General features: G+C 34.9%; 1 protein-coding gene across 1 annotated transcript in view; it reads right to left on the bottom strand.

Moving 5' to 3' along the window:
* The window catches only part of cacna1g (calcium channel, voltage-dependent, T type, alpha 1G subunit), a 219791-nt gene extending 193186 nt beyond the window's left edge, over positions 1-26605 (bottom strand). Inside the window, exons 1-2 of the mRNA XM_056470083.1 lie at positions 26476-26605; positions 6429-6562 (exon numbers count right to left, since the gene is read on the bottom strand). Coding sequence (XP_056326058.1) covers positions 6429-6562; positions 26476-26568 — 227 coding nt within the window. The 5' untranslated portion in view covers positions 26569-26605. The remainder of the gene's footprint in view (positions 1-6428; positions 6563-26475) is intronic.
* Between the last annotated feature and the right edge of the window lie 1190 nt (positions 26606-27795).

Raw genomic sequence — 27795 nt, 5'->3', positions numbered from 1 at the left:
GAGGAGACAAGAAGAGACAAGACAAGAAGAGAAAAGAGAAGATGAGACAAGACGATAAGAGAAGACAAGACAGAAGAGAAAAGAGAAGAGAAGAGAAGAGAAGAGAAGAGAAGAGAAGAGAAGAGAAGAGAAGAGAAGAGAAGAGAAGAGAAGAGAAGTTAGATGTTGAATGTGAATGTGAATGTGAATGTGAAAGTAGAAGTGTATGAAAGAGTGGAAAAGGATAGCACCTTGAAATGGATGTCATTGTGTAAGCTGGTAAAAAGTGGAAAGGGATGAGAAATGTGGAAAAGAAAAGGAGGTGAAGGCAGAAGTAAATGTGAACTAGAATAGCATGTGGAAGTGGATGAGAATTAGTGCAGAGTGGAATAGGAAAGAGAAAACAATTTGGCCTGGACTTGATGGCGAAGCTTCCAGACTAAACATAACATCCAGCATATCATTAGAGGAACTAATGAAAAATAATAAGAGTAACACACCAGGTTTTCAAGTAAGAGAGAACTATTTAAGCAAAAATAAAAGATCAAATTTGTCTTGCGTCTGTTTCCTGTCTAGGCAAAAGTTGGCGCATGCCTGTGAGACACGATGGTTTTGTGCTGAGCAGTAGTAGAGAGAAACTGCATGAGAGAATAATGCTTGAAATAATAACATATTGGTTCCTTGTCAAAGTATGCAACATTTGGTAGAGCATTATGGAAAAAGTCGTAAAACTCACTTCCATCAAGGTTATGGCAAAGCATGCTAGAAGAAATTCTAAAAATGCCTTAATACCCGAACTCTCGTTAAAACTTTGAAAGCTTTTCTGTCTCGGAGAGCATTTAACAGCCCCAAAACAATCTCTGAAGACACTGTCACAACTCCTGTAGAGCCACAGCGGATTTGGAAAGTTTTTTTGTATTTAACTCTGTATATGTGTGTGTGTGTGTGTGTGTGCGGGTGTGTGTGCGTGTGTGGATGGGAAGAGGGCAGACTAATTTAAAAGTGATTCAGCAGAAGTTGCCAAACCGCTGCGGGTGTCTGAAACTGATACCTTGCCTTGGTGGGGTGTATTGAGGGGTCTGCGTTCTCCAAGGGTTTGCTTTGAAAGATTGAGAAGCAAGAACGATCGTCTCAATGTCTCCGCAGATGAGACACACAAAGACATACGATCTAGAGCACAGCAGCCAACATCTTTTAGACATCTATAAGCTCTCTGGCTCACCTCAGATGAGGACAGGAGATTCAGCAAAACAGAATCTGAGAGAAAGGGCTTTTGGAAACTGAGCAATTGAGTTGAACAACCAACACCGATTTATTAACTTAGTAAAAAGGCCGTAGTAAGTTTAAACTTGTGATTTACTGCATCACAATGTTCTCCAAAAGAGGAAAAAAGGTACTAAAATGTTAACCTTTAAACTGAAACAAATGGTTCATATAAACCATGCCTCCAAGTTCTCTGGTTCATAATGAATTGCTCTTTTTATATTACTTTTAGTTGCCAAGTTTTGCCAAAGCACAAAAACAGTTGCTTTGTGCTTACAAACAAACACCATGGCGCTGCATTGAACAAGGGGCTACACCTAAAAGCAACATAGGGTTTTGGACCTGCAGTTTTCTACCAAATATTTCCTTTCATGTTCATCAGAAGTCACAAAATAGTAGTGGGTTTAATAGGATAATTGAAAGAATACAATGGTTTCTTGTTAATTGCGGGAGTTACTGTATGTTCTAAAAATAACCCGCAATAGGCGAAATCCGCAAAGTAGTGAGCTTTATTTTTTACATTATTATAGATGTTTTAAGGCTGTAAAATACCTCACTACCCCTTTTATACACTTTTCTCAGACATGCATTAACATTTTTATACTTTTCTCTCGTTTAAACACTCTCAAAGTACAAACTTTTGTAGAAAAATAAGTCCAGTATTATAAAATGAAACCAAAGGTCATAACCTGTTGTCAGGCACAAAAGGTTCATAACGCTTTTTAGCTTTTGTGCTGATAATGGTGATATCCAGCATAATGTTCTTTTTCCTGCAGTCACTGATCTTCAGCCAATCAAGACGCAGAACACAATGTCCTGTTAAAAAAAAATAAAAAATCCTCAAAACTGCGAGGCCTCGAAAGTTGAACTGCGTTATATCGAGAGACCACTGTAAATGGTGAACACATTTCATTTCAAGGGAATCTATCCCTTCAAATTCAATTTCTTAACAATATCGAGCTGAAACAAAAGAGGAACAAATACACTTTTATTGCTTTACAAAGTATCCGAGAGTAAGTATAACAAAGGATAAGTATATCCAGCCTGATCTCACGAGAAAATGTAAGTATTTTACGTTTTGACAGTTTAGTGGCTAATTCGTATGAATTCGTACGAGTTCAGTCGTACGAAATTGTACGATTATAAAAAGGAGGCGTGGCACCTAACCCCACCCCTAAACCCAACCATCATTGGCGGATGAGCAAATCGTACTAAATTGTACGAATTAGATTGTACGAATTCATACGAATTAGACACTAAATCAAAAAGTTACGAATTGCCGTGAGATTGTGTTGGTATATCTACTTGTTTGTATTCTCCATTTACATATTTTATTATGTGTTTTGTCCTGTGAGCGTCATTGTGTTACACTGTGTTACACCTATCTGGCAATAACGCTCTAAGTTTTAAGATAATCTCAAAGAATTTACTTTTATGCAAAATTTTTTATATTATGCTAACATTTTTAGTCACACTTTACAGGAAGGTTTCATTAGTTATTGCTAGTTAATGTACGTATTACCTAACATGAACTAATCATGAACAATACTTGTACAGCATGTATTAACTATAGTTAACTAACTAATGTAATGCATAATTAAAATTCAATTTCATGCTTTTTAGCATAAGTCAGTGCACTGTAAGTTATCATGAATTAACCATCAACAACCTAATTTCCATTAACTAAGGCCCTGTCCACATGAATATGGTATTTTCAAAACGGCATGTTTTTTATGCTGTTTGGCTGTTAGTCCACACGATAACGCAGTGTCAGGTGACTGAAACCGCAACTTTCTGTAAACTCTGGCCAGGGTAAAGATTTGATGGTTTAAGGTAAACTCTGTATAAAACTGTTCTTATCGCCACCTGTTGATTTGGCATGCCCATAACATGCATCAAAGTGCGTTTTCATGTGGACAGAGATAAAAAAAAAAATAAAAATAAAAAAACGAAAGCCAGGAAAACTGTTCATGAGAAATACCCATGTGTGTGGACATGGCCTTAATGTATTGTACATTTATTTGCTCATTGAACCCCTCTTCACCAAACTTGAACCCCATCATCGCAGTCAACTCTACTCCACCTTCCAAGTCTGCTGACGTACGCGGCAAGCTACTGGGCAAACTGGTAACACCTGAAAATCCATCCTTAAAGAGTTGGTTGTGCTAAAATGAACTGAAGCCGTCGGCGGCGTCATACCACCTCGTAGCATTTATTTTAAAGACGAAATGCAGCCAGACATACCTATGGCTACATAATCCACGTTCTCCAGAAACGTAGACAGGGGTACGTATCCACAATGAGCCTCTGTTGGTTAAGTACACACATACTAACATTAACTAATACAAGCTTATTCTCAAGTGTTAGCATACTTTAACACAGTGCTATGGTAGCATGATGTTTTTAGATTTGCACCACATGAGATTGATATGAGATTAATATGACAAATCATTTTAAAACAGAGGTACACATCAGAAAAAAACGATACACGTACAGTAGAAATCAGAATTTTTAGCCTCCCTTTTTTTGGGGGGGGATTTTTTTTAATATTTCCCAAATGATGTTTAATAGAGCAAGGAAATTTTCACAGTATGTCTGATAATATTTTTTATTCTGGAGAAAGTCTTATTTGTTTCATTTCGGCTAAAATAAAAGCAGTGTAAATAAAAAGAAATACATTTTAAGGTCAAAATTATTAGCCCCTTTAAGCTTTAAATTTTTTTGGATAGTCTACAGAACAAACCATCATTATACAATAACTTGCCTAATTACCCTAACCTGCCTAATTAACATAATTAACCTAGTTAAGCCTTTAAATGTCACTTTAAGCTATATAGAAGTGTCTTGAAAAATATCTAATAAATCTTATTTACAGTAATTCAGGGGGCTAATAATTCTGATTTCCAACTGTACCTGTACACAATTAGGCCTAAACTGACTATATCATGTTACTTTTGTAAAGGCAATAGCCAAACATTTCAGAAGATTCAGATTCTTCAGACGGTTTCACAAGCGATCAGACTGCTTAGCATGTGTAAGATGATACTCTCCATCACAAATTACTGCATGTTCTGATGGTAAGCACTGCATCTGGAGAACTATCAAATGCCCAGGGGGAAACTACAGTTTAAGCCAACGGAGGAACAAGCCAGCAGTCTGTCACTCTTCTATGGTTATCTTGTGTACACACTTTGGCTAATGCCTCCTGAATGTGCTTCCATACGCTCCATATGATGGGCTGATTTCCATCTCAACAAATAATCCTATGAGACTACCAACAAGACACTTGAGGTTAGGTCAGAGGTAGTAAATCTGGCAACAAAAAAATGCTGTCACTGAGTCAGGACTGACAAGCTTCAGAAGCAAAAATAAGAGTTGTTGTGTTTCTTGGAAAGCACAAAACCAGCCAAGTCAATGCTAAACGCAATTTATGTGCACGTGGGTGTGCACACATGAGCATTTGTGAGCTTGAGTGTTTGCATTATGTTTAACAAACCGCAAATCTTTCTCCCACTATGGGGCTTGTCTTTCTTAACCTTAGCGACCTCTGAAAAATAGTTGAGGATCTGGATTAATTTCTTTACTATATTTCCCAGGGTACACATTTTCACAGCTAACCATGTGTGCTCAATACCAGTCACATTGTTTTATGGTGTTTACAAAGCCATCTTCATTGATCACACTAAAGTGCCTCACAACTGTGTACACTATTTTAGAAGACTTGGAATGCACACACAAACTGCACGTATACAGACTGTAGAAAGTAACCAAAATTATTTTGACACTCACAAAGAAACACTGGAGAATATTATTCCTGCTACTAACCCCGTGTGGTGGGATTTAGAAGACACACTTTGAATCATGTATTAAGCATTAGCATCTAGTGAAACCATTATCTCTTAAGCATTACTTAACACATCAAATGAACAATAATTTTTGCAGTCTCATCTAAAAAGTAAAATTACTATAAACAGGAAAAACAGGAGTGTCAAAATATGACATAAAATTGGATAAAACAAAAACAATATAATAATTTAACAATATATTAAGATGTGATGTTTAAACTGTGCAGTAATTTTATTTTAGATAAGGTTGAAAAGATTTATTTTTCATTTGATAGTTTCATTTGTGTATCTTTAAACGTATGTTTAAATAAAGTATGTTCTTTTTTCCTTTTGAGAAAATAACTGAGCCTTTAATTGTCATGTTTAAGGAATTTGTAAAGCATTAATAGTCCTCACTTTAGATTAGGTCACAAAACTGCATGAAGTTGAGTTAATAAAGCATTTATTAACATACAAGTTAACTAATATTATATGCCTGAATAGTAAGAATTATAAATGGTAATTTCAATAGTTTATTAATCATTTACTAACTTATTCTGAATGATCTTAAAAAACAATCAACTATGTTTAAATAACTGGTTTGTAAATAATGTAATACTTAATTTAGTAATAAAAAAACAAATCATTGAACTATTAAAGTACAATTATTAAGCACATTATAAATGTCGTTGTAAGTCAAGAATACAGCATTTGTAGCTGCAGTTAAACTGCTTACTAACGCTTATTATTGTAGAGGTAATATTTAACAGAATTCACCATATGCTAATGCTTAATAAATGCTTCATAGCGTGTAGTTATTATAAAGTGTTACCAATTATTCTAACCGGCAGTGAGTGAACAAAGGCTGAATATACAGCAGGATAAAACCTTGGGTTGGGTGCGGTGGAATAAAACCTTGCAGGAGTGGGTGAGAGAAGGACTAAAAAATCTGTCCCATGCAGACCTCTACTATCAGGCTAACATTAGCATTTTCCAAGATCTCCAATTGCACCTTTAAATAGCTGTAATGTTAATCCAAATTTGTGTTTTTTCCCCTTTTTGTGAAAAATCAAAGGAAAATGCTTGTTATGTATTGCTCCATATGATGGCAGTTTCATAATTTACGGAAATCAAATGTATAAAAAAAGAAAATTCCAAGTTAACTATTGAAATTCTTCAAATGTTTTCATGTATTTAAATGTAAAGTTGAACTGTCAATATGAAAGAGAAGAGCTACAATCATAAGTCCTTCATTTATGTTTCATGACACACATTTGTATATATTACACAGTTTATATAAATCCCTGCTTACTTCTACTTAAAAAAAGGTAAAAGTTTAAGTAAAGTTATTTCAGAACTCACCCAGCCAACACAATGAAGAAGTCTAGCCGATTCCAGGTGTCTCCAAGGTAACACTTTTTCCCAAAGATACCCAGTGCAACCATTTTGATTACCATCTCCACGGCAAAAAAAGCAAAGATGAAATCATCAAAGTCCTGAGGGGGGGAAGACAGAAATAACCAAAAGGTTAGCAAAAGCTTAAAATGCTGCAATTCTGAGTTTGCAAAAATGCTCTTTATCAGGATAAACAACTTAGCTCACACTAAATTGAGGACAACTTATAAAGAAAAAAACCCTGAAAAGGCATATGCAGATGAATATTACATTTCCACTTTGATGTCACAGCATGGTGTGTGTCCATATAAGCCTTGACTCATCCTTACTCGGTGATCTTAGGAAATCTGAGTGCGCACAAACAGCCAACTCACACAAGTCCATACCCACAAATCCTCTGCTAGTCCTCCACTTGTGTTGTTCAGAATGTGCTTTGCATAAAAACGTTTAAATCTAAATATGGAGCTTGCATTTGATAAATGTGAATCCAGAATCAACAGAGAGTCAGTCTGTGTTATTGATCTTAGATTGAGTAAATAAGTCATTTAAAGGGTTATTCTGAGTAGTAGTGTGATGAAACTATTAGTGGGGTATATTTTACAAGAAAATAAAATAATTTTTATTTGTATTTTTTAATGGAAAAAAGACATTCTACACCTTTACTTGGCTTCTAATCATTTTTTTTACCAGAGTTGACTGTACATTTCTTGACCTTATGGACAAAATTGTGTACTGATGGCACTCTAGCTACTGTTGTGACAATATCTTATACAAAATTAAGCCAAAACTAAATTAATTTTTTTGTTTCTGGAATTTTAAAAACAAAAACTTGTCAAAGAAAAGCTTTAATAAAAGTAAACTCTTTTGAATAATCATTGTTATTGTGAAGATACTGTAATAAGCAGGTTTGGTCTGAGGTAGGGTTGCACGATGTCGACCAATTTGGAATTGTACAATGTCTAATGTGAAACAACACGATAGACGATGGCATCGTCATCATAGGTAGCGGTAAATGAATTATTTCTGAATAATTAACTAATTTATAAATAATTAATTATTTATAGCCTACAGTTTTAATTACCTGACCAGCATGGTCTATGTTTTACCCATTACCAAATCATAAATAAATAATGATAGGTCACACACAAATTACCACCTGTCAATCACTTTTTCCACAGGACTCTGCCATGAATAGTTAGAGTAATCTGTGTCGTTATAATGGCATCGACAAACTTGGTTGATAAAAAATGTGCACAACCAACAGAAGCCAACCAACAGTATCTGAGGTTTTCGCTAAACTGACTAAGTACATGCGCAAAAGATTGAAGCAGTGTACTTATGCTGTGACACGTTACCTGACAGATTCAAAAGACCGAAGAGTCGTTATCATGTTAAATAACTATAGTGAGATGCGATCCAGCGGTACATCCATGATAAACTGTCTGACGTGCACTGCTCTCTGGGGTTTTGTGCTCAAAGCAGCCGCTGCGCTGATTGCCTGGAGCTTACACGTGCGCGTATGCTGCAGCTCATGCCTGTGTGTGCTAGATGAAATGCCAGTGTGGCCGTGGATCGTTTTCGTTCTAAAATGTCATTTTAAAACTAAGACGTATTAGTCTAAACGGGGCTGTGTGTATTTTTCACGAGTGGGTTGCTGCTGCGACGGGGGCAAGCCGGTGGATCGCGATGCCAGCTCATCGACCTAACCCCAGCCTGTGGCTACGCCTTCTTTGATCTGGATATTTCTGGTTAATTTCTTTTATTCGGTCCATTGATATCAGATGTAAACAAAGACACACCAAGTTCATATCAAAAAAGCAGTGTTGACAAATCTGACTTGTCTCCTTGTGAGGGCTTTGTCTTGCCTAAAAAAAAGCTATGCTAGAGCACACCAAAAGGACTACAGATGCCAACTAAGAATCCACACCTATGTGTAACTAGCTATGTTTCCATCCAAAAATGTAAATTAACTTTACGCACAAAACTGGAACATTGCATAAAAGACGTGCAAATAAAGCAGCGTTCCCATCTGATGAGTCAAAGAGAACAAAATTGTCACTTCCTGATTAACAGGTGCCAAGTTTCAGCAATAAAAATGGAATTTACTACGATAGGAGAAGCTGCGTAAATCTTTTTCTTATTTAATAAATGACTTGCACCTCAGAAGACAATGCTGACACGCAATGAACAAGTTGTGGCATTTGAAGGTATAAGATGCAGAGCACAGATGCTCTTGACAATTCTTGAGGTAAATAATAATGTAATAACACTAATACAGAACTGGTTAGGGCATTTTATAATGACCAAAACAACATTTCAGACACTTTACAATGTGCTCAGGCTGCTGGGTTTGTCCATTTGCACACATTTTTATCATCACATGATGTCTGTTTTTTTGGCTGTTGCACCTTAAATAGTTTCCGTGCACTGACTCTTTCACTAAACGGTTACAATCAGAATAATCTCTTTCACTGATGACAATGACACAAATCCAACCTGGACCCAGCCATGCTACCGATGGCCTGATGTTTGCCAACAACTGACCATTGACAGGAACTGAAGTTATATTTAACTGATTTCATCTATAACACTGTAAATAGCTGTTTGCTTTAAATTAATCTATTGCACAACATTCTATTTAAATAATCATTGCCTGATTTTGACTGGAGTGTGAATTACAGAACACATGCAAACATGGTGAACATAGTATGTTCAGAAGCTTCATTAACTGCTTTTGTCGTTTTCGTCATGTGCTTTTGTTGTCGAAAGGCACATAATTAGAATAGTTACATGATGACATGTTTGCTTACAGTATGCTGCTAAAAAAGGTATTTTGAATGAAAGTATTTGGATGTAAAGGCTATTTGTCAGGTCTTGAGTAGAGATGATAGGTTTGAGACACCAGTGGCCATTTGAACTCAGAGACCATCACTTCTTCAAGGTCAACGGTGAGTGAAAGACTCCTGGGTTTTCTTAGCCAAAGAGGACATTTTGTCAAAGCTCTAAAGTGAGGGATTCCCTCCAGCCAAAGCACTTGCACTCTGACAATGCAGGGAATGTTAATTAAGCCGCAGTGGAGAGCATTTACTGTCGTGCGGAATATTATTCAGAGCCAAGTGCTAATGTATTAGCTCATCTCTGATCTGCTTGTATTGTACATTTGGGTTATAGAGCACTACAGCTCCTGCCAATTCAAAGTTAATGGTAACACACAACACATCAATAAACAATACTGTCAGAATGAGGACAAGCGGACAATCTGTGCACTTTCATTTTGCATTAAGGGTTTGAGGGAGGACACCGTCTCAGACAGAGATACTATGACCATGCCCTAATGCTTTATAATTATATGACTTAATATGAGCATATGATGAACACGAACTTAGAATAATTTTGATCCAGACAGAGCAAGGATACTGAAATCTCACTTTAAAAATGTTCTGCCTTGTGCATTTACACTAATCAACATGATGTTTTCAGCTTGCACAGGCTACGATTAAGTTTTGGGTCGGTCTGTGTGAGTGAGTGAGTGAGTGAGTGAGTGAGTGAGTGAGTGAGTGAGTGAGTGAGTGAGTGCAATTTGTATTTTTTGAATGATTAAAAATAAATATATTACAGTTATGAGGTCAATAATGATAATGTACTTATCTTAGTATTTGTTAATTTATATTAAATAATAACAACAAACAACAACAACAATAATATTAATAATAATAATAAAAATAGTTGTGCTTGATAACATTACTTAATGCAGTGTGAGTTAACATGAAACTTGAACACTTAAATAGCATTAACTAATGCTAATATGAATAAATACCATAATAAATTTAGTGCTAATTGTTTTGTTCGTGTTAGTAATTCATGTTAGTTTATTTTAGTGTTACCAATTAATGCTGTACATAAAGCCAAAAAGCAGCACATAAACTGGCAAATTACAAATTACAAATTTCAAATACTTGTAATTGAGTAATTTTTCTCAGAAATTGTAATTTACTAAGTAGTTTTAAAAATGTGGACTTTTACTTTCCCTTTAGTACATTTTTAGTGCAGTATTGGTACTTTTACACTATTTTCCTTGAACCTGCGGTCACTACTTTATTTCTTCTTGTCTATGGGGTTTAGAAAAATTCGTCCTGCATGTGATACCTGTCCAATCAAATCGCACATAGGTAAATCACATCTTAATGAACTGCCTCAAGACATGGGCGATTTATAATTGCAGCAAACAGTTTAAAAGCATTAAAAGTGTGCAAGAAGATGTCCAAAATCTTTTCACGCAATGACCCAGAGCCTGTTTAGATGCATGTCACTGATGAGAAGATGACAGATGTGTACTGTATGATGACCAAAATGGGCTTAAACACCCGTCAGTCACAAGACATCAACATAACATTAGATTGACGTTGTACCTCAACGTTGTGGGGACGTTGCGTTTTGTTTGGAAGCGAAAATTGGCTTGACGTCAGAACTCAACATCAGGCAGACGTCAATGACCAACGTCCAACCCAAAATCAACCAAATATCAACATCTAATGATGTTACAGCTTGACGTTGTGTGGATGTTACCACTATGAAGTCTATCAGACGTTGGATTTTGGTAGCCATACTTGACGAATAAATGTCAGATTTTGACGTCAATATGATTTAAGATGTTGGCTCGACGTTGGATTTTGGTCACTTTCCAACACAACCTAAAATCAACCAAATATCAACGTCCATAGACACTGGTTAGACATTGAATTTCGGTCACCTGACATCACGAGCTAAATCTAACCTAATATTAATGTCTTGTGACGTTGTGTGCCTGCTGGGCAATAACTAAATGCACTACAGAATTTTACGTTTACACAAATCCACATGTATATGCATCAGCTTTTTATAGTGTAATACTCACTACCCTTTAGTACTTTAAAAAGGTCTACTTTTTTACTCATACATTACAACAGATACATTTACACCACTTGCACTACAATTTAAGCATGGTACTTTTGCCTAAGTATGATTACACTTTCTACCACTGGCCCCAGCATTATTGTGATCTTAACCCCAATACCTGATGATAGATATTTATGTCATATTACATAATAAATGTTTAGTTCACCGTTCGTATAGAGCTCTTGGCTCACACAGCTGCTTACGTGTGCATATATAAATCTCTACGGGCCCCTTCTACGGTTCAACAGCTCCCTCCAAAGATAAACGACACAGACCAGGGAAACCCCTCTACAAAACGCTCTCAAAGACTCAACAGAGCTCGGGACTTAAATATTCTCTACGGTGCTTTTTTCCCTCACACACACAAACACGCGCACACACCCTATATGAATATCTTCCTCTTTATACTTCACTGTCTATAGTCTCCTTTGTTTCAGCAAACCTCTTCCCATATTCCTCCTCCCCTCCTTTTCCTCAGCACATCATCCACCCATTTCTATTTAATACATGTCATCCTTCTCTTTCATATTTCTGGGGAAGCATTCAAAAATAGCTCGGAGAGAGTCAGTCTCATCCACGCATGTGGAAAGCGAGGGTGTTTTGCGCGCACGGTGATCTTTTGGCACTGAATAAATCTTCTCATGGTGTCCTCTTTGTTGTACAAATAGCTGAGTGGTGTATTGTCTGTGCAGCGAGTAGGTTATTCTAGTTCAACTGATGGCCTTTCCTCAGCGAAAAAAAAAACAATTCTTGAAATCCAGAACTTCTTCAGACCAGCCGTCCACCCCCGCAAACACACACACACACACACACACACACACACACACACAATCACACACAAATAGAGGAGGAAGCTGCAGCAGCACACAATCACTGAGGGTAAACAAAAATATCTTCTGCCTTCTTACTAATTCTTCTAATTCATGTGTGCGGAAGGCAGTTGCTATGCTGATGACATCATCCAGTCTAGAAGCAAAGTGAAGAGACGAGTAACAATGCAGCAGGAAAACACCAATCATTACACTGCCGTAAATCAACACTACAACGCATATTTAGACTCTGATACTTGTTGAAAAATGGAAAAGAAGAAAAACAAGTTATGAGGGTGTGCAATTTTGACACATTAAATACAATTTTGTTTAGAGTAATATTGTAATGATTTGATGAAAATGTTTTTATACTGTTTGCTATGCTGGTTCAGGCATGTAAGCAATAAAAAATAAAAATAAAATAAAATAAAATAAAATATATAAATTAAAAGGTAAAATAAAAAAATAATCTAATCAAATAAAAATCTAATACAAAATCTAATACAAAATATAAAATAAAATAAAATAAAATAAAACATTAAAAAATAAAATAAAATAAAAAATGTAAATTTATAAAATATAAAATTTTAAGTTCAATAATAATAAAATAAATAAAATAAAACAAAATAAAATAAATAAAAAAGGAAAAAAGAATAACAAAAATAAAATAACATAACAATAAAATAACATAAAAATAAAATAAAAAATCTAATAAAATCAAATCAAATAAAAATCTAATAAAAAATATAAAATTAAATAAAATTAAACTAACATAAAACATAAAACATAAAATAAAATGAAATTAAATTAAATTTAAAAATTATAAAATAAAAAATAAAATAACAAAAATAAAATGAAATAAAAAATAAATTATAAAATATAAAATAACAAAACAATTATAAAATTAAATAAAATGAAATAAAAAAACATAAAAATTAAAGAAAATAAAAATGTAAATCTAATATGCTAAAATAAAATATAAAATATATCAAATATAAAATTAAATAAAAAATACAACAAAAAAGTACAAATAAATAAAAATAATAAAATAAATTATATAATATATTTTAAAGGGGGGGGGAATATAACATAAAAATAAAATAAAATAAAATTGATTAATGAGTGATTCATTAAATCAGTCATTCAAATAATTACTTTAAAATGGCTTATGTATTAAAAAAACAAATTAAGCGACTCGCTTGATTCTTTTTAAACCGAAATTCATTTAGGAAGTCTTGTTCTAAAATATATATTTCATTTGATACTTAAAAAAATATACTTCTATATACTTATACAAATCAGTCAAGAACACTAGCAGTAGTGTAACGTAAAGAATTACAAATACTCAAATCACAGTGAGTTGTTTTTTCTCAGGAATTTTACTTTACTAAATAGTAAAAAATTTCAAAAGTGTACTTTTACTTGAGTATATTTTAGTTTTGTATCACTACTTTAACTGCTCCATTTTCCTTCAACCTGCAGTCGCTAGTTTATCGCTCTACAGGTAACAACAGTATGTTGAAAAATCAGTCCCATGATTCCCACCCAATCAAATCAAAATTGCATCAAATCAACCTCCAGACAAACCAACCTCAAGACATGCGCTTTATAAATGAAGCAAACATGTACAGCGTGGAAATGTACAAGAAGATGCTAAATTGTTACACACAAAGACAGAATCAGTTTGGACTGCATGTCACTGATAAGAAGATGAAGGATGCTAACTGTAAGATGACTGAAATCGCCAAATAGCCTTATATAATACCTAAAAGCACTACAGAATGTTACATTTTTAAATAAAAAAACTGACTTCATCTATTCTATCAGTGCTATACAAGCTTGATTTGCAGCACTAACTGCTGGACACTTGTAGCTTGTTAGAGTTCAAAGTGGTAAATCTCAGCATTGACATTATAACATCTGAATTTTTGCACTTCCTTTTTTCAGTTTATAGGTTACATAGATTTCAACCTGCTTTCTGTTGGCTTATTAAAGGTGCAAATAGGAATGTAATGTGATCTTACATCAAATTAATCTCACATTTTAAATTATATTCTATGCAATAACTGAACTTGATACACTCTTAAAGAAAATGGCACTGTAAGCTACATTATTTATTTTCATGGTACAAGGTGGAATAATTTTCACAGTGTAAAACTACTCATTACTGAGTACTTTTAAAAGAGCTACTTTTTCATTTTTGATTTAAGACAGATAATTTTACTCTACTTGCACTACATGTTTTGGCAAGTAATAGTAATTTAACTTGAGCATGATTTTTTTCAGGACTCTTTCCACCACTGAACACTACATACAGTAGTAACAGCTATATTCTGTGTTCAGTTTACCACTTATGGTAAAGTGACAACTGTCAACATGTTTCCATGTGAGTGAATGGAAGTCATTTTTTTTAGAGATGGTAGGAGATTAAATGATGGCAGAACATCGACTGTAGGATTTCTATGGATTGTGGTCCATGAGGTGCATTTGATTTGAGATTTAAAGAATTTTGTTGTTGTTGTTGTTGTGTTTTAGAGTTTTGCACTCGTTGCTTCATGCCTCTGGTAAGTAATAAACTACTGTCATTATCTGAATCATTCCAAGTCGAATGGGATTTCCCAGTGAAATGGCTGACAAAAAGAACATATGCTCACTTTACCTGGAGAAAATGCTAAGAAAATTAATATGGACAGATCATACTGAACTGTAAAAATATATGTAGCTCAACCCACAAAGTATCGCACCATCCACACAAACACTTTTACAGTAACTGAAAAAAATTGGGAGAAGAATACAATAACAATCTATTCAATCTGTAGTGTTACACACACTGGTGAGCCCCACTCACATCGCTGTACTTCATAATTGATTCTCCTCTTAAACATGATACTGCTTATTTTCTGCCCCAGAAACCACTTATCTTCTAACTCAACTAAAGCTTGCATAATAACACACACGCTCGCATCCTAATGCTGCAATCTGAGTTCACCCACAAACGAAAATCAGCCACCATTTACTCCAAACCTGTGTGACTACACTCAAAAATTTAGTTTTTTATTTAAAATAAGCTGAAACAACACAAATCTTGAGACATCATTGGAACAACAATGTTTTTATGTTCTATCCGCATACATTTGTTAAAAGTGTTAAGGTAATTTAATCGATTTGTGTTGGGACAACATGAATGAATTGTGTGGAACCCTGCATTTTTTACAGTGTAGATGAAGTTTTGCAGAATGTTACACTGTTCGAAAATGCTGGGTTCCACACAATCGATTTGAGACAACATAAAGGAATTAAGTTAACTTATTCGTTTTTGAGTGGATTGAACATAAAACAATTAAGTTGTGCCAAAAGAACTCAAGAATTGTGTTTTTTCAGCTCATTTTAAATAAGTAGTTTAAACAAACAACACATTTTTGAGTATGTCCTCACAATGAAAGTTGATAGTGACTAAAATAATAGTAAAACAATATTAATTAGCTGACTTTACTCTTTATAAAAAAGCAAGTAAACCAGTTTCATTTAGAGCAGTTAGTTGACTTTACTTAAAAAAGTGAGTAAACCCATTGCCTTAAAAATGTATAAGTCCTTATATTAATCTGGGGTTGCCACAGCAGAATGAACCGCCAACTTATCCAGCACATGTTTTACGCAGCGAATGCCCTTCCAGCTGCAACTTATTACTGGAAAATGGCTTAAAAATTTTAAGTAAATAAATTATGGAATTATAAACAAAAAGTCAACTTGGGAGTTTCAAGTTGGGTTTGCTCACTTTAAGTAAAGCCAATTTGTCAGTGATGGCTTTTCTCGAAATAAAGTTACTAATGGGACGGTACAGTGGCTTAGTACTTAGTACTATCACCTCACAGCAAAAAGGTTACTTTTTTGAATCCCAGCTGGGCTAGTTGGTATTTCTGTGGAGTTTATAGGGGTGTCAAAATTATTTGTTTCTTTGGTGCACCGTGATGCAGACGAGGACAATTAGGTATCGGTTCAGTAATAGATCCTAACGGTTATTATGTACTGACGTCATTTATCTCACATGCGATATATTGCGGTAGCTTACAATGGCGAGAGAAGTTAGCGTGAGTAATTAAAATGCTCCAACTACTTAAAAAACACAGAAAACTCTGCACACATTTCCTCTCCTCCCTCTCGGCTGTTACAGCAATACTGATGTATTAAAGGACAAAATTGTATTACAAATACATTTATTCATTCATTTTCTTTTCGCCTTAGTCCCTTTATTAAACAGGGGTCACCACAGAAGAATGAACCGCCAACACATCCAGCATATGTTTTGCGCAGCGGATGCCCTTCCAGCCGCAACCCAATACTGGGAAACCACTCATACACTCTCATTCACACACATACAGTACGGACAATTTCGCTTACCCAATTCACCAATATCGCATATCTTTGGAATTGTAGGGGAAACCGAAACAACTAGAGGAAACCCACGTGAACACGGGGAGAACATGCAAACTCCACAAAGAAATAGTAATTGACCAAGCAAAGGTTCGAACCAGCGACCTTCTTGCTGTGAGGCAACAGCGCTATCCACTGCGCTACCGCACTGCCCCTTTCAAATACATATAAATGTATTAATTTTATAATTAGGGCGAAGCAGTGGGGCAGTAGGTAGTGCTGTCGCTTCACAGCAAGAAGGTCGCTGGTTCGAGCCTCAGCTGGGTCAGTTGGCGTTTCTGTGTGGAGTTTGTATGTTCTCCCCGTGTTTGCGTGGGTTTCCTCCGGGTGCTCCGGTTTCACCCACAGACCAAAGACATGCGGTACAGGTGAATTGGGTAGGCTAAATTGTCTGGTGTGTATGAGTGTAAATGAGTGTGTATGGATGTTTCCAAGAGATGGGTTGCAGCTGAAAGGGCATCCGCTGCATAAAAAACGTGCTGGATAAGTTGGCAGTTCATTCCGCTGTGGCGACCCCGGAATAATAAAGGGACTAGGCCGAAAAGAAAATGAATGAATGAATGAATTTTATAATTATACATTTAAATACAAAAATTTTTGTGCTATGAAGTAAAATATAAAATTGTGTGTGGAAAGCATCGTCAAAATAGAGACAAAGCAGAAGCAAAATGAATGAATGAATGAATGAATGAATGAAAGTAACTAACTACAGTAGCTTTTTTTAGTCTAACAACTATCACCCCATGAAGAAAATAAATATTCTTTTTTGTTGCTTTAAAGAAAACTTGTCATAGAGTTTGTGTTTTAGAACAATATGTAAGACTGCATAATTACAAAAAAAGCAATGGCAAAAGAGGAGAGGAATGCATGCAGAAGTAAAAAGGAAAGAGGAAAGCACTGAAGAAATAAATGATAATGTGTTGTGTGGGCAGAAGAGAAAGGGGCACAGAGAGAAAGAGAGAGACAGCAGGCATGATCCCCGGCTTTATTGTGTTTTCCGTGAATTCCATTATTCCACCCAAGGCATTCTTTTTGGAGCTCACGCCGAGGGCTAACCTGAGTCACGTCTGCTATAGAGCCCAGCCGGGTCTCCCTGACAGTGATGGGAGCTGATTGTACGTCTTTGTAAATTTCCTGATGACCAGGTTTGCAATCTTATTTCTGGCAGAGCACACTAATTTCCATATGGCAAGAGGGAGAGTGATTTGAAAGAGCAGTTGGAGAAGATAATCACTGTACATTTTCAGATCTCAGAGATGAAACAACCCGGGACATTTATTTCTGATGAAAAAGCAAGAAACTCACCAAACCTGGGCTTTAGCATTCAGAAAAATACACGTTTACGGAGTAAGAATCAGGCAAAGGAACTGATCTGTTCCCATTAAATCCAAATGAAAACTTGGCATTATTCATGGAAAGAAAGCAATCTCACCCAGGCACGGCGGAGAGTAACATGTGATGGTTCCAGGAAACTCACAGCAAGAAAGTGCCTCTAAATCCAATCCCATTTCAAGTTTAATACTGAATAAATGTGTAATATAGCTATTACTAAATACATATGCCTCTGCAATGCCATGACCACTCTTACAATCATCATTCAATGGGGAAAATAAATATTGAACACGTCACCACTTTTCTCAGAAGGTGCTGTTGACTTGAAATTTTCACCGGATGTTTCACCGAAAATCTGATTAGTTACAAATTAAGTTATATGTTGTGTAATAAAATGAAATGACTCAGGGAAAAAGTATTGAACACATGAAGAAAGGGAGGTGTAGAAAGGCAGTGAAAGCCCAGACAGCAGCTGAAATCTCTCAGTAGTTATTCAGCAACCCTCTGTCCTTCGTCATTGTAAATTATCTGCTTCAGTCCAACATCTACATTAGCAGGATGACAAAACCAGGGTAGACATTTCAGCAAGAGAATGAAAAAAACACACAAACCAAGGAATCTCTCCAATGGTTTCAGAAAAAAAAAATCAAGCTGTAGAATGGCCCAGCCAATCACCTGACTTGAATCCAAAGGAAAATACAAATTTAAGATCAGATTTTATGAACAAGACCCACAGAATCATCAAGATTTTTACACTCTGTTGAAGTCTGTGAAAAAATAAAATAAAATCACACCTGAGCAATGCATGTGACTTCATTCTCCAAATTAGAGTCATCTTTAGGCTGCCATCACCAAAAATCCTTTTATTTAAAGTATTAAGTATATTCCAGCAGTTTACTACTTTCTCCTTTTGTCATATCATTATTATTACACGACAAATTTTTCAGATTTTTTTTTTTGTTTTATGTTTGTATTGTTTGGGTTTTTAACAAACTCTTTTTCAATTCCATGTCAACAGGTCCTTTAGAAATATTATTCCCAGTTCAATCATTTTGAATTTCCCCCGCTGTATTTTTATGAAAATTTTGATGTGGTCATGCAGCATATGCAGTTGGGTCAGAAATTAACTGGAGCTTGGGCAAAAGGGAGTCACATTTATAAATAAATAAATAAATAAATAAATAAATAAATAAATAAATAAATAAATAAATAAATAAATATCCAAAATGATATTACATTATATACATACATACAAAAACAAAACTAATAATAATAATAATAATAATAATAATAATAATAATAATAATAAAATAGGGCAATGCAGTGGCGCAGTAGGTAGTGCTGTCGCGTCACAGCAAGAAGGTCACTGGTTTGAGCCTCGGCTGGGTCAGTTGGCTTTTCTGTGTGGAGTTTGCATGTTCTCCCCGTGTTTACGTGGGTTTCCTCCGGGTGCTCCGGTTTTTCCTCACAGTCCAAAGACCTGCGGTACAGGTGAATTGGGTAGGCTAAATTGTCCATAGTGTATGAGTCTGAATGAGTGTGTATGGATGTTTCCCAGAGATGAGTTGCAGCCGGAAGGGCATCCACTGCATAAAACATGTGCTGGATAAGTTGGCCATTCATTCCGCTGTGGCGACCCCGGATTAATAAAGGGACTAAGCCGAAAAGAAAATGACTGAATGAATAATAAACTAGATGACTGCACATAAAAACATGTCAAAAACTATTTTAAATAATTATTTTTTTAAATAATGTATTTATCCCTATGGTGGCAAAGCCACATTTTTATTGATTTTGATATGACATGTAAACAAAAATATGAAATTTGAAATGATATGAAAAATGACATTTTATAAATGATCAAATTTCTCTCATTTTTAAGTCATGTAAAGAATGATTTTTTTGTAAATATTTGACTCTGATAATATCAGTCTCTCTCTTTCTGTCTCTACACACAAATAATATAACCTATTTTTTCCAAGATGACGTGCACTACAATTAAAGGTATTTTGTCAAAAGTATGTTAATATTGACTTCCAAATCCAGTCGGGAGGCAAGCCACTGACCAACTGATGTGTGATTTATGTGAGCGTTGATAACATTATCACAATCCCATCTCACTGGCACGCCGTACAGTGAACCTGACCCACTGTCACAATGTAAAGGTCACAGACTAGCATCATTCATTACAGCAAGCATTAGCTTAATAACTCAGAAATAAGAGGCGATTCACCTCGTGTCACAATCAGTGGCATTGTATTCTGAAGTGCCTGATCACAACGACTGTCTGGATGAGTGGGCTTTGGAGTTGAGTTTTAAGCACTTCATTTAGTATGGTTTAATCCTCTCTAGGCCAGGCCATTTCAGGCTCATTTGTTTTTATGTAGCCCTCCAAATGCTTATGACACCCACATAACATAGAAAAGGGGAGAAAGGGAGGTACAGAGAGAGAGAGAGAGAGAGAGAGAGAGAGAGGCGGTTGCTAAGGTGTTCTGACTGGTTGCTAGGTAGTTTTAACATAAGTTATCATGTTTCCAACATAAAATTAGTATATTACTAGCATGTTTCTAGTATAAAGTAGCATGCCGTTAGCATGGACTTAGTATGAATTAGCATGTTTGCTAGTATGATTAGTATGTTTGTTAGTATATTTCCATTATGGATTAGTATATTGTTAGTATGAATTAGCATGTTGCTAGTATGTTTGTAGTATGAATTAAAATCTTGCTAGTATGTCATTGGTATGTTTCTGGTATGGAGTAGTGTGTTGTTAGTATGGATTGGTATGTTGTTAGTATGTCTAATGTAGAGTCAAAGGCATTTTTTTTTACAATGGAAGTCTATAGGACTGTTGCTAGGGTGCCGTAAGTGGTTGCTAGGGTGTGGCTAGTAAATTAAAAGGTCATCAGTGTTTGGCAGGTTGGTAGTCTGAAGTTAAATGAGCACAACCTTAAGTCTCTATGATAGTCTGTCGGAAAGGTATGATTTTCTCAAGCCACCATAAATATGATTTATTGAATAATATGATATATAATTTATATTTTATTTAAATATAATAAAATGTAATATAATATAATATAATTTTATATTATAATATAATACGGGGGGTGGTTGTAAGGATTATATAACTGTGAAAGAGCTAGAAAAATAAGTTATAGGAATTTATTTGCTTTACTTGGTGACAGTACAGCATATGGAGCTTAAAATATATTTTTTGTATAAGACATCAGGATTTTTTAATAAGGAAGAGGAAATAAGACTAAATAGGCCAAATCCTAATTTTTATGAATTCAGAAAAAAAAATTATGTAACTTTCTGAGAGCTAGAAATATAAGTTTTAGGGAATTATTTCCTTCACTTAATGACTGTATATGGAGCATAAAATTTATCTGCCATTTTTTTTTTTTTTTGTATAAGACATCAGGATTCAGTTATTGAGAAAAGTGAAAATGAGACGAAATGTTAGTTCTCATGAAGTAAAAGATTGTATAACTTTCTGAGAGCTAAAAACATATGCTTTTGGAATATATTTATTTATTTATTTATTACAGTATATGGAAAATAAAATGCATCTGACTTATTAATTGCACAAGATATTAGGTTATTCATGAAGGTGGAAAAATCTAGGGAAAAGGCATTAATAAAATATTTTAACAGCAATTAAAGGTTTTTGAAAGAACTTTAAAATCTACTTTTTATATTATTCACTTCACAGTATAATGAAAAAAATAATGTAAATAATTAATTTTGTACATTTATTAAGTTTTTAATTTATTTAATCATTTATAAATGGACATGGGCTGCACGGTAGCGCAGTGGGTAGCACGATCGCCTCACAGCAAGAAGGTTGCTGGTTCGAGACTCGCCTGGGCATTTCTGTGTGGAGTTTGCATGTTCTCCCTGTGTTCCCGTAGGTTTCCTCCAGGTGCTCTGGTTTCCCCCAAAAGTCCAAAAACATGTGGTATAGGTGAATTGGGTAGACTAAATTGTCCTTGGTGTATGTGTGTGAATGAGTGTGTATGGATGTTTCCCAGTAATGGGTTGCAGCTGGAAGGGCATCCGCTGCGTAAAACATATGCTGGATAAGTTGGCAGTTCATTCCATTGTGGCGACTCCTGATTAATTAAGGGACTCAGCCAAAAAGAAAACGAATGAATGAATGATGGACATTTTCAATTTCTGCTCCCAATATTCTTATTTTTGGAATTACATGATTCTACAGAAATCATGTAAATGTCTTTACTTCTTTTTCAACTAACTGATTGCATCAAAGAATGAAACAATCAATTTGTTATTAAGCCCAAACTCTGAAGTAGAGAGTGTGTTTGTGTTTATGTGTGTGTCAGTCACACTCGCTCTCGCTCTATGGAAAGCCTTCTTACAACATGGAAGCCATTACATTTAATAAATGTAGTTGTAATTACAAGTGATATAATGTTGCAACGAATTCAGTCCATTTGTTTTGATTTAGGTTTTGTTTTGGTCCATTTTATTAATAAATATTTAAAACTTCGTCGGTTCTCTGCCTCCTTCTTCTCGGCGGCCAGGTGGCTGTTAACTTTACTACGCACCTCCTCGTAGATCGTCTCCCATTGCTATATCGCAACTGCTCGTACCAGGTTACATGCACGTAAACTGTCTTTTGACAAATATGATGTTGCACATTATCTCTATTAACCCTATATTCCTTAGAGGTAACATTTCCTATTATTATTGACTGCTATAAAGAGTGTAAACTACATGAAAAAGAAACAGGAAAATAATATAATAATAAATAAATAAACACAATGCCAGGGGTAATAACAATAATGAATGTCACATACTTGAAAATTTTTTATTATGAACATTAAATCTATTATATCAAATTAAAAATGAATGAATGACTAAATAAATGAAACGTGTATAAATAATACATGTATATACATATGAAATACAGTTACCTTCACAATTACCTATAATGGGTGTAACGATAGATTCTAATAGATATCGCAAAATATAAATGTGATGATGCAAATCACGATACATTAAAATAAAATTTGCAATTTAAAGCTTATGTAGTCAACTTATTATATTTATAAGGTATAATTGATCCAAAATGTTAATTCTGCATTTATGTATTATCATCTATATTGGCATATTTACAGGCAAACTTGGATTTGTTTACCAAATAGAAAAAAAACATGCCTGCAAATACATCATTATACAGTCTATGATCGAGATATTAGATGTACCAACCCAGGCTCATTCTCAAAACACACCTCTATATTCATTACTGGAGACTGCCAAATATGTCTCAGGAGCTACATTTTTTTTGCAGTTTCTGTTTTTACAAATTCACGAGAGGCCACTGTGTACGCTTTTTGAGATCTCAAATTTCTCTCGCTAGTGCCATTCGCACCTGCTGTTTCGCGTAAATCCACTAGAAGCCGCTGTCGACTGACTGCTAGACTGACTGAATGACTGACCGATCGACTGACCCACCCTCCTCATTCTCTAAACTCAACCAATTGTGTCGATTGACACGCTTACACACTTCCCTAAACCCAACCAACCATTTTCAAAAGCAAACCAGACAGAGAAAAGCCCTCGTCTGATTTTTACTACGTTTTCAGATTTGACCACATTCTCACCCTGTTATTTACTAGTTTATTTACGGTTTTTGTTTTACCTGCTTCTGGAATCGTTTTTCACCAGACTCAAACCCCATCATCATGGTCATCATCACTTGTCTCTGCATCTCAAGTCTGCCGACATACATGGCGAGCTAACCTGGCAAACTGCTAACAGCGGGAAAGCTGTCCATATGGAGGTAAGCGGTCAGCTGGTAAGTGCGAAAAGGAACAGCCTCATACCACCCTGTAGTGTTTACTTTAAAAATTAAATGCAGCCATACATACTTCTGGCTACATAATTCGAGTCATTTTCAGAATGAGCCTATGTTGTATGCATCGTACATGCTCAGAACTTTTTGTCCGTGTGGTGAATAACAGGTAATAAAGTCGTAAATAACACTCAGTTTGTTGCACAGAGCGTTCGTTTCATTTTAATCAAGATATGTATCGAATCATGACTTGAGTGTTCATAAAACGACCCTTTTCTGTAGTGTCATCATATTCTCCCTAATGGAGTCCTGATGTCCCCGGTATTTATATTTGAATAAATTACCTCTCTAATAGAGGACAAGAGTGAATTGTTTTGAAATTGCCGAGTCCCCAAATGATAAAAGACATCCACAGCAGAGGATCTAAAGCATAAAAGAGAGACTAGCTCTCTGATATCCTTAGGGTAAAACGCTCATCTGTTAAACAAAGCAAAAGGAATTTAGCAGATTGAAATCAAAGGCTCTGAGCCATGTTCCCGAATCAATGATAAACCAGAGCGCTGTCTTTCCTGTGATAATCTGCTTTGAATTACAGGCGAGGATCTCTTTGTTGCCTATCACACCACATGTGGTTTTGGGCATTCCTGTGTCTTTTGGAAGTCAGTCAACACAACATGCTTCAGGATATCTAGAGAAACCCAGCGCGCTCCACTAGAGAAGATGACAAATGCCTCAAAGTAACCTCTCTTCGTTTTTGGAGTTCTAACACTTGTTTGATTTCACTTCAAACCCGTGTCCAGTGATTACATTCTAATTTGTTCACATTGTAATCTATTCTTTGATCTATTTAATGAACATCGGTTTCTGAAGGGTGAAATAATTTCGACGATGTGAAATACGGTAACTGTTTTCCATTTTGCTTGGTTTTTATTACTTTTTAGCAAATGGCCGATCTCCATTTCTTGCACCCATTAAACCACCCTCAGCAAAACATCTACGTTACACTTCAGAAATCAACTCTAATGCTTTATAAATAACTTTCTTTTTGGATTAATTTAATGCATGAGTGCAGAATAAAATCAAGCTAGTTTCTTTTATTTAAACTGTAGTTAGTACACTGAAAAAAATGATTAATTATGTTTACTCAGTCTTTTTAAGCTAAGTGGTTGCAAACAATGTATACAGGCTCAATTTAAATAAACAAATCAAATTTAGTAATGTTTAACTTGTTTTTTTTATTCAGCATCATATAAATTCTTATATATTGTTTGCAACCACTTAAGGTCTTTGCACACTAAAGTCTGAAATTTTCACATGCGTTTTTTTCTTATTCATATGTGAAAAAATCTGCAGGTAAACAAACCTTGCACACTGAGTCCGATGCGTATTAATTAAACTATTACGAAAAAAAGCAAAACATTTCAATTCAATTCAAGCAATGATACTGTTCTCCTCTCTTCTCCAAAGCAGAAAAAGAAAGAAGAATAGGCTACATATTGTGTTCATCCAGCACTGCACAGAGAGGAAGGAGAGTTCAGCTCATTATCAAAGAGATGCGCTGGATTATCCCCAAATGCCAAGATTATTTCAAGAAATCAGTGGAATTTTGATTGCCTGTGATACTTCACACATTAACGTACGTAAACAAATCCTGAACAGAGACTGGCAGTCCCTACAGACATTATAATAGATGGTGGCCACGTGTTGAAGCAATGGACCAAAAGCAGACCATCATAAATGTCTATGAGCAGTACGTCAAATGTATGGACACACATACCACACACACACACACCAAGCAGCAGCGGGGCAGAGGTTATGCCAGTCACTGAATCCAGCATTTAGGGGTTTTCAATTGTCCGCCACAGTTTATCTTTATTTTATGCACTGTGTTTGTCATAAAGTTATCTGTAGCACAAATGATGGCATTTTGTATTTAGCTTTTTGCTTGTACGGTGGCTCTGAACTGTCAAAACACCTCTTAAAGCACTTTTTTGGATGCGAAAATCGGGAAAAAAATATCGAACCTGGTTCAATTTTTTTTTATGATAGGTCGAATTTATTTTTAACGTGCGAAAATTACAGACGATAATTTCGGATTCAGTGTGCAATAACCTTAAGCTTAAAAAAATAGTAAATACAATGTTTTTCAGTGTCAATATGTTTGTTTGTGTTTCTCTTTCTATGATTGTTTAAGAAATATATACTTCTTCTAAAAAATGAATTAAAATTGCCTAAAAAAACAATACAGTAAAAGGTATTGATAACGTTACAATACATGTCTATTTCTTATAACTTTTGACCAAATAAATGAGTAATACAATGTAAAAAAATGCAGGGTTCCACACAATTGTTTCATAATTTCCCAACACAAATCAATTAAGTTAACAAATTTAAGTGGATTGAACATAAAACAATTAAGTTGTCTCCAAAAAAAAATCTAAAATTGTGTTGCTTCAACTCATTTTAAATTAGTAGTTTGAACAAGCAGCAAAAGTGATTTTTTTGAGTGTACTGTAGGTGCTAAAATGGGTATTTGCTTTAATACAACCTCCTTTTTGGAGCTCTAACATGTTTCATTTAATTTCAAATCTATGTTCAATTACATTTCAACTTGTTGACCCTTTATTTTATCTATTTAGAGAATGTGTGTTTATGAATGGTGATGCATTGTAGATTTGACACTTACCTCTAGTATCTTGCATCGCTCTGTGTCACAGTGGCTGTCCTCGCACGGGTGAAACATCCCCAGAGTAACACAGTTCAGCAGGATCACCAGCATACTGGCCCTCTCGAACCATGTGAGAAGAAGCAGTCAAGGAAAATGTGTACACAATGGATACAGTCATAGACATAGCATATGTTTTGTAAAGAATAGAAATTAATGATATTACTGAAGCCTAGATACAAGATCCAAGTTATTGGCGGATACATTTTCGCTAGCTTGGTACATGAAAAATGCATGTGGCTGTGGTGACACTTGCAAATAAATTGTATTAAATTGTTTCATGCACAGTTCCCTACAGTTTTTAAATATAAAGCGTGTTCTATTTTCTCAGCAAACTGAGACATTTCATGATTTATGTTTTTTGTCTGTTTATTTACAGTTGTGAATTGTATTATGGGATGCTGTTGACTTTTGATGATGAAAATTCAACTGTGCATTTTAAGTGACTAATACAAAAGTTTTAGTGGTTTGAAACAATGTATTGTATAATAAATAATATTCAGATAATAAAAGTAGTGGCAGTTTATTACCAAGTTGTTTTATTGTTATTTACAACACCAAACCAGACAATATATCACATAAAACTACTAAAATGTCAATAAAAGTCACTTTTTCAAACATTTCAACATCAAAATCACAATGCAATTAAAAATGATAAATAAATAATATAAATTTTTTTTAAATGTATCTCAAAATATGGAAAATAGGTAATTTCCTTTTTTGGTTTTTCAGTGTACGGCTAAGTATATGTTGCGACAGTTTGAAATCAAAAGGCTGATTGGCCGGGCTATCCTGTTTAATCTGTTTGAAATAACATACTACTCTAAATCTAAGATCTAAGAACACTTACTGTACATTTTTACAGGAATGCGAAGAGCTGCATAAAGTGAATGAAGCCAACAAACATTGAGATATTGACAACTCACCCGCAATATGCCTGTTCAATTTGTAAACATGACTTGCAAAATAACCAAAAGAAAAGACTAAAATCTTTAAAATCGAAAAGCACAAAAGCTTCAAATCCACAAATGCAATAATAAAGACAGTACAGCTGATATCGAAACACAAAATATGTAAAGGAAACAGACAGACGAAACAACAACGAATTACTGAAGATGCCAAAAAACAAGACACCTCTGTGTAATGAGGTGGTTAAAAAAAACAGACTAAAAGGTACAATAAATAAGAGTATGGAGTATACTTTGGGTTTAAAACTAATCAATAATATTACATTAAAATTGTATTTATTCTATATTATATTTGTAAAGGCAACTGTCATAT

Source organism: Danio aesculapii, chromosome 12 (genome assembly GCF_903798145.1).
Source record: "Danio aesculapii chromosome 12, fDanAes4.1, whole genome shotgun sequence".
In the NCBI taxonomy this organism is placed as follows: Eukaryota; Metazoa; Chordata; class Actinopteri; order Cypriniformes; family Danionidae; genus Danio; species Danio aesculapii.
Note: the sequence above shows the minus strand (reverse complement) of the source record. Positions and strands in the feature narration are given on the sequence as shown.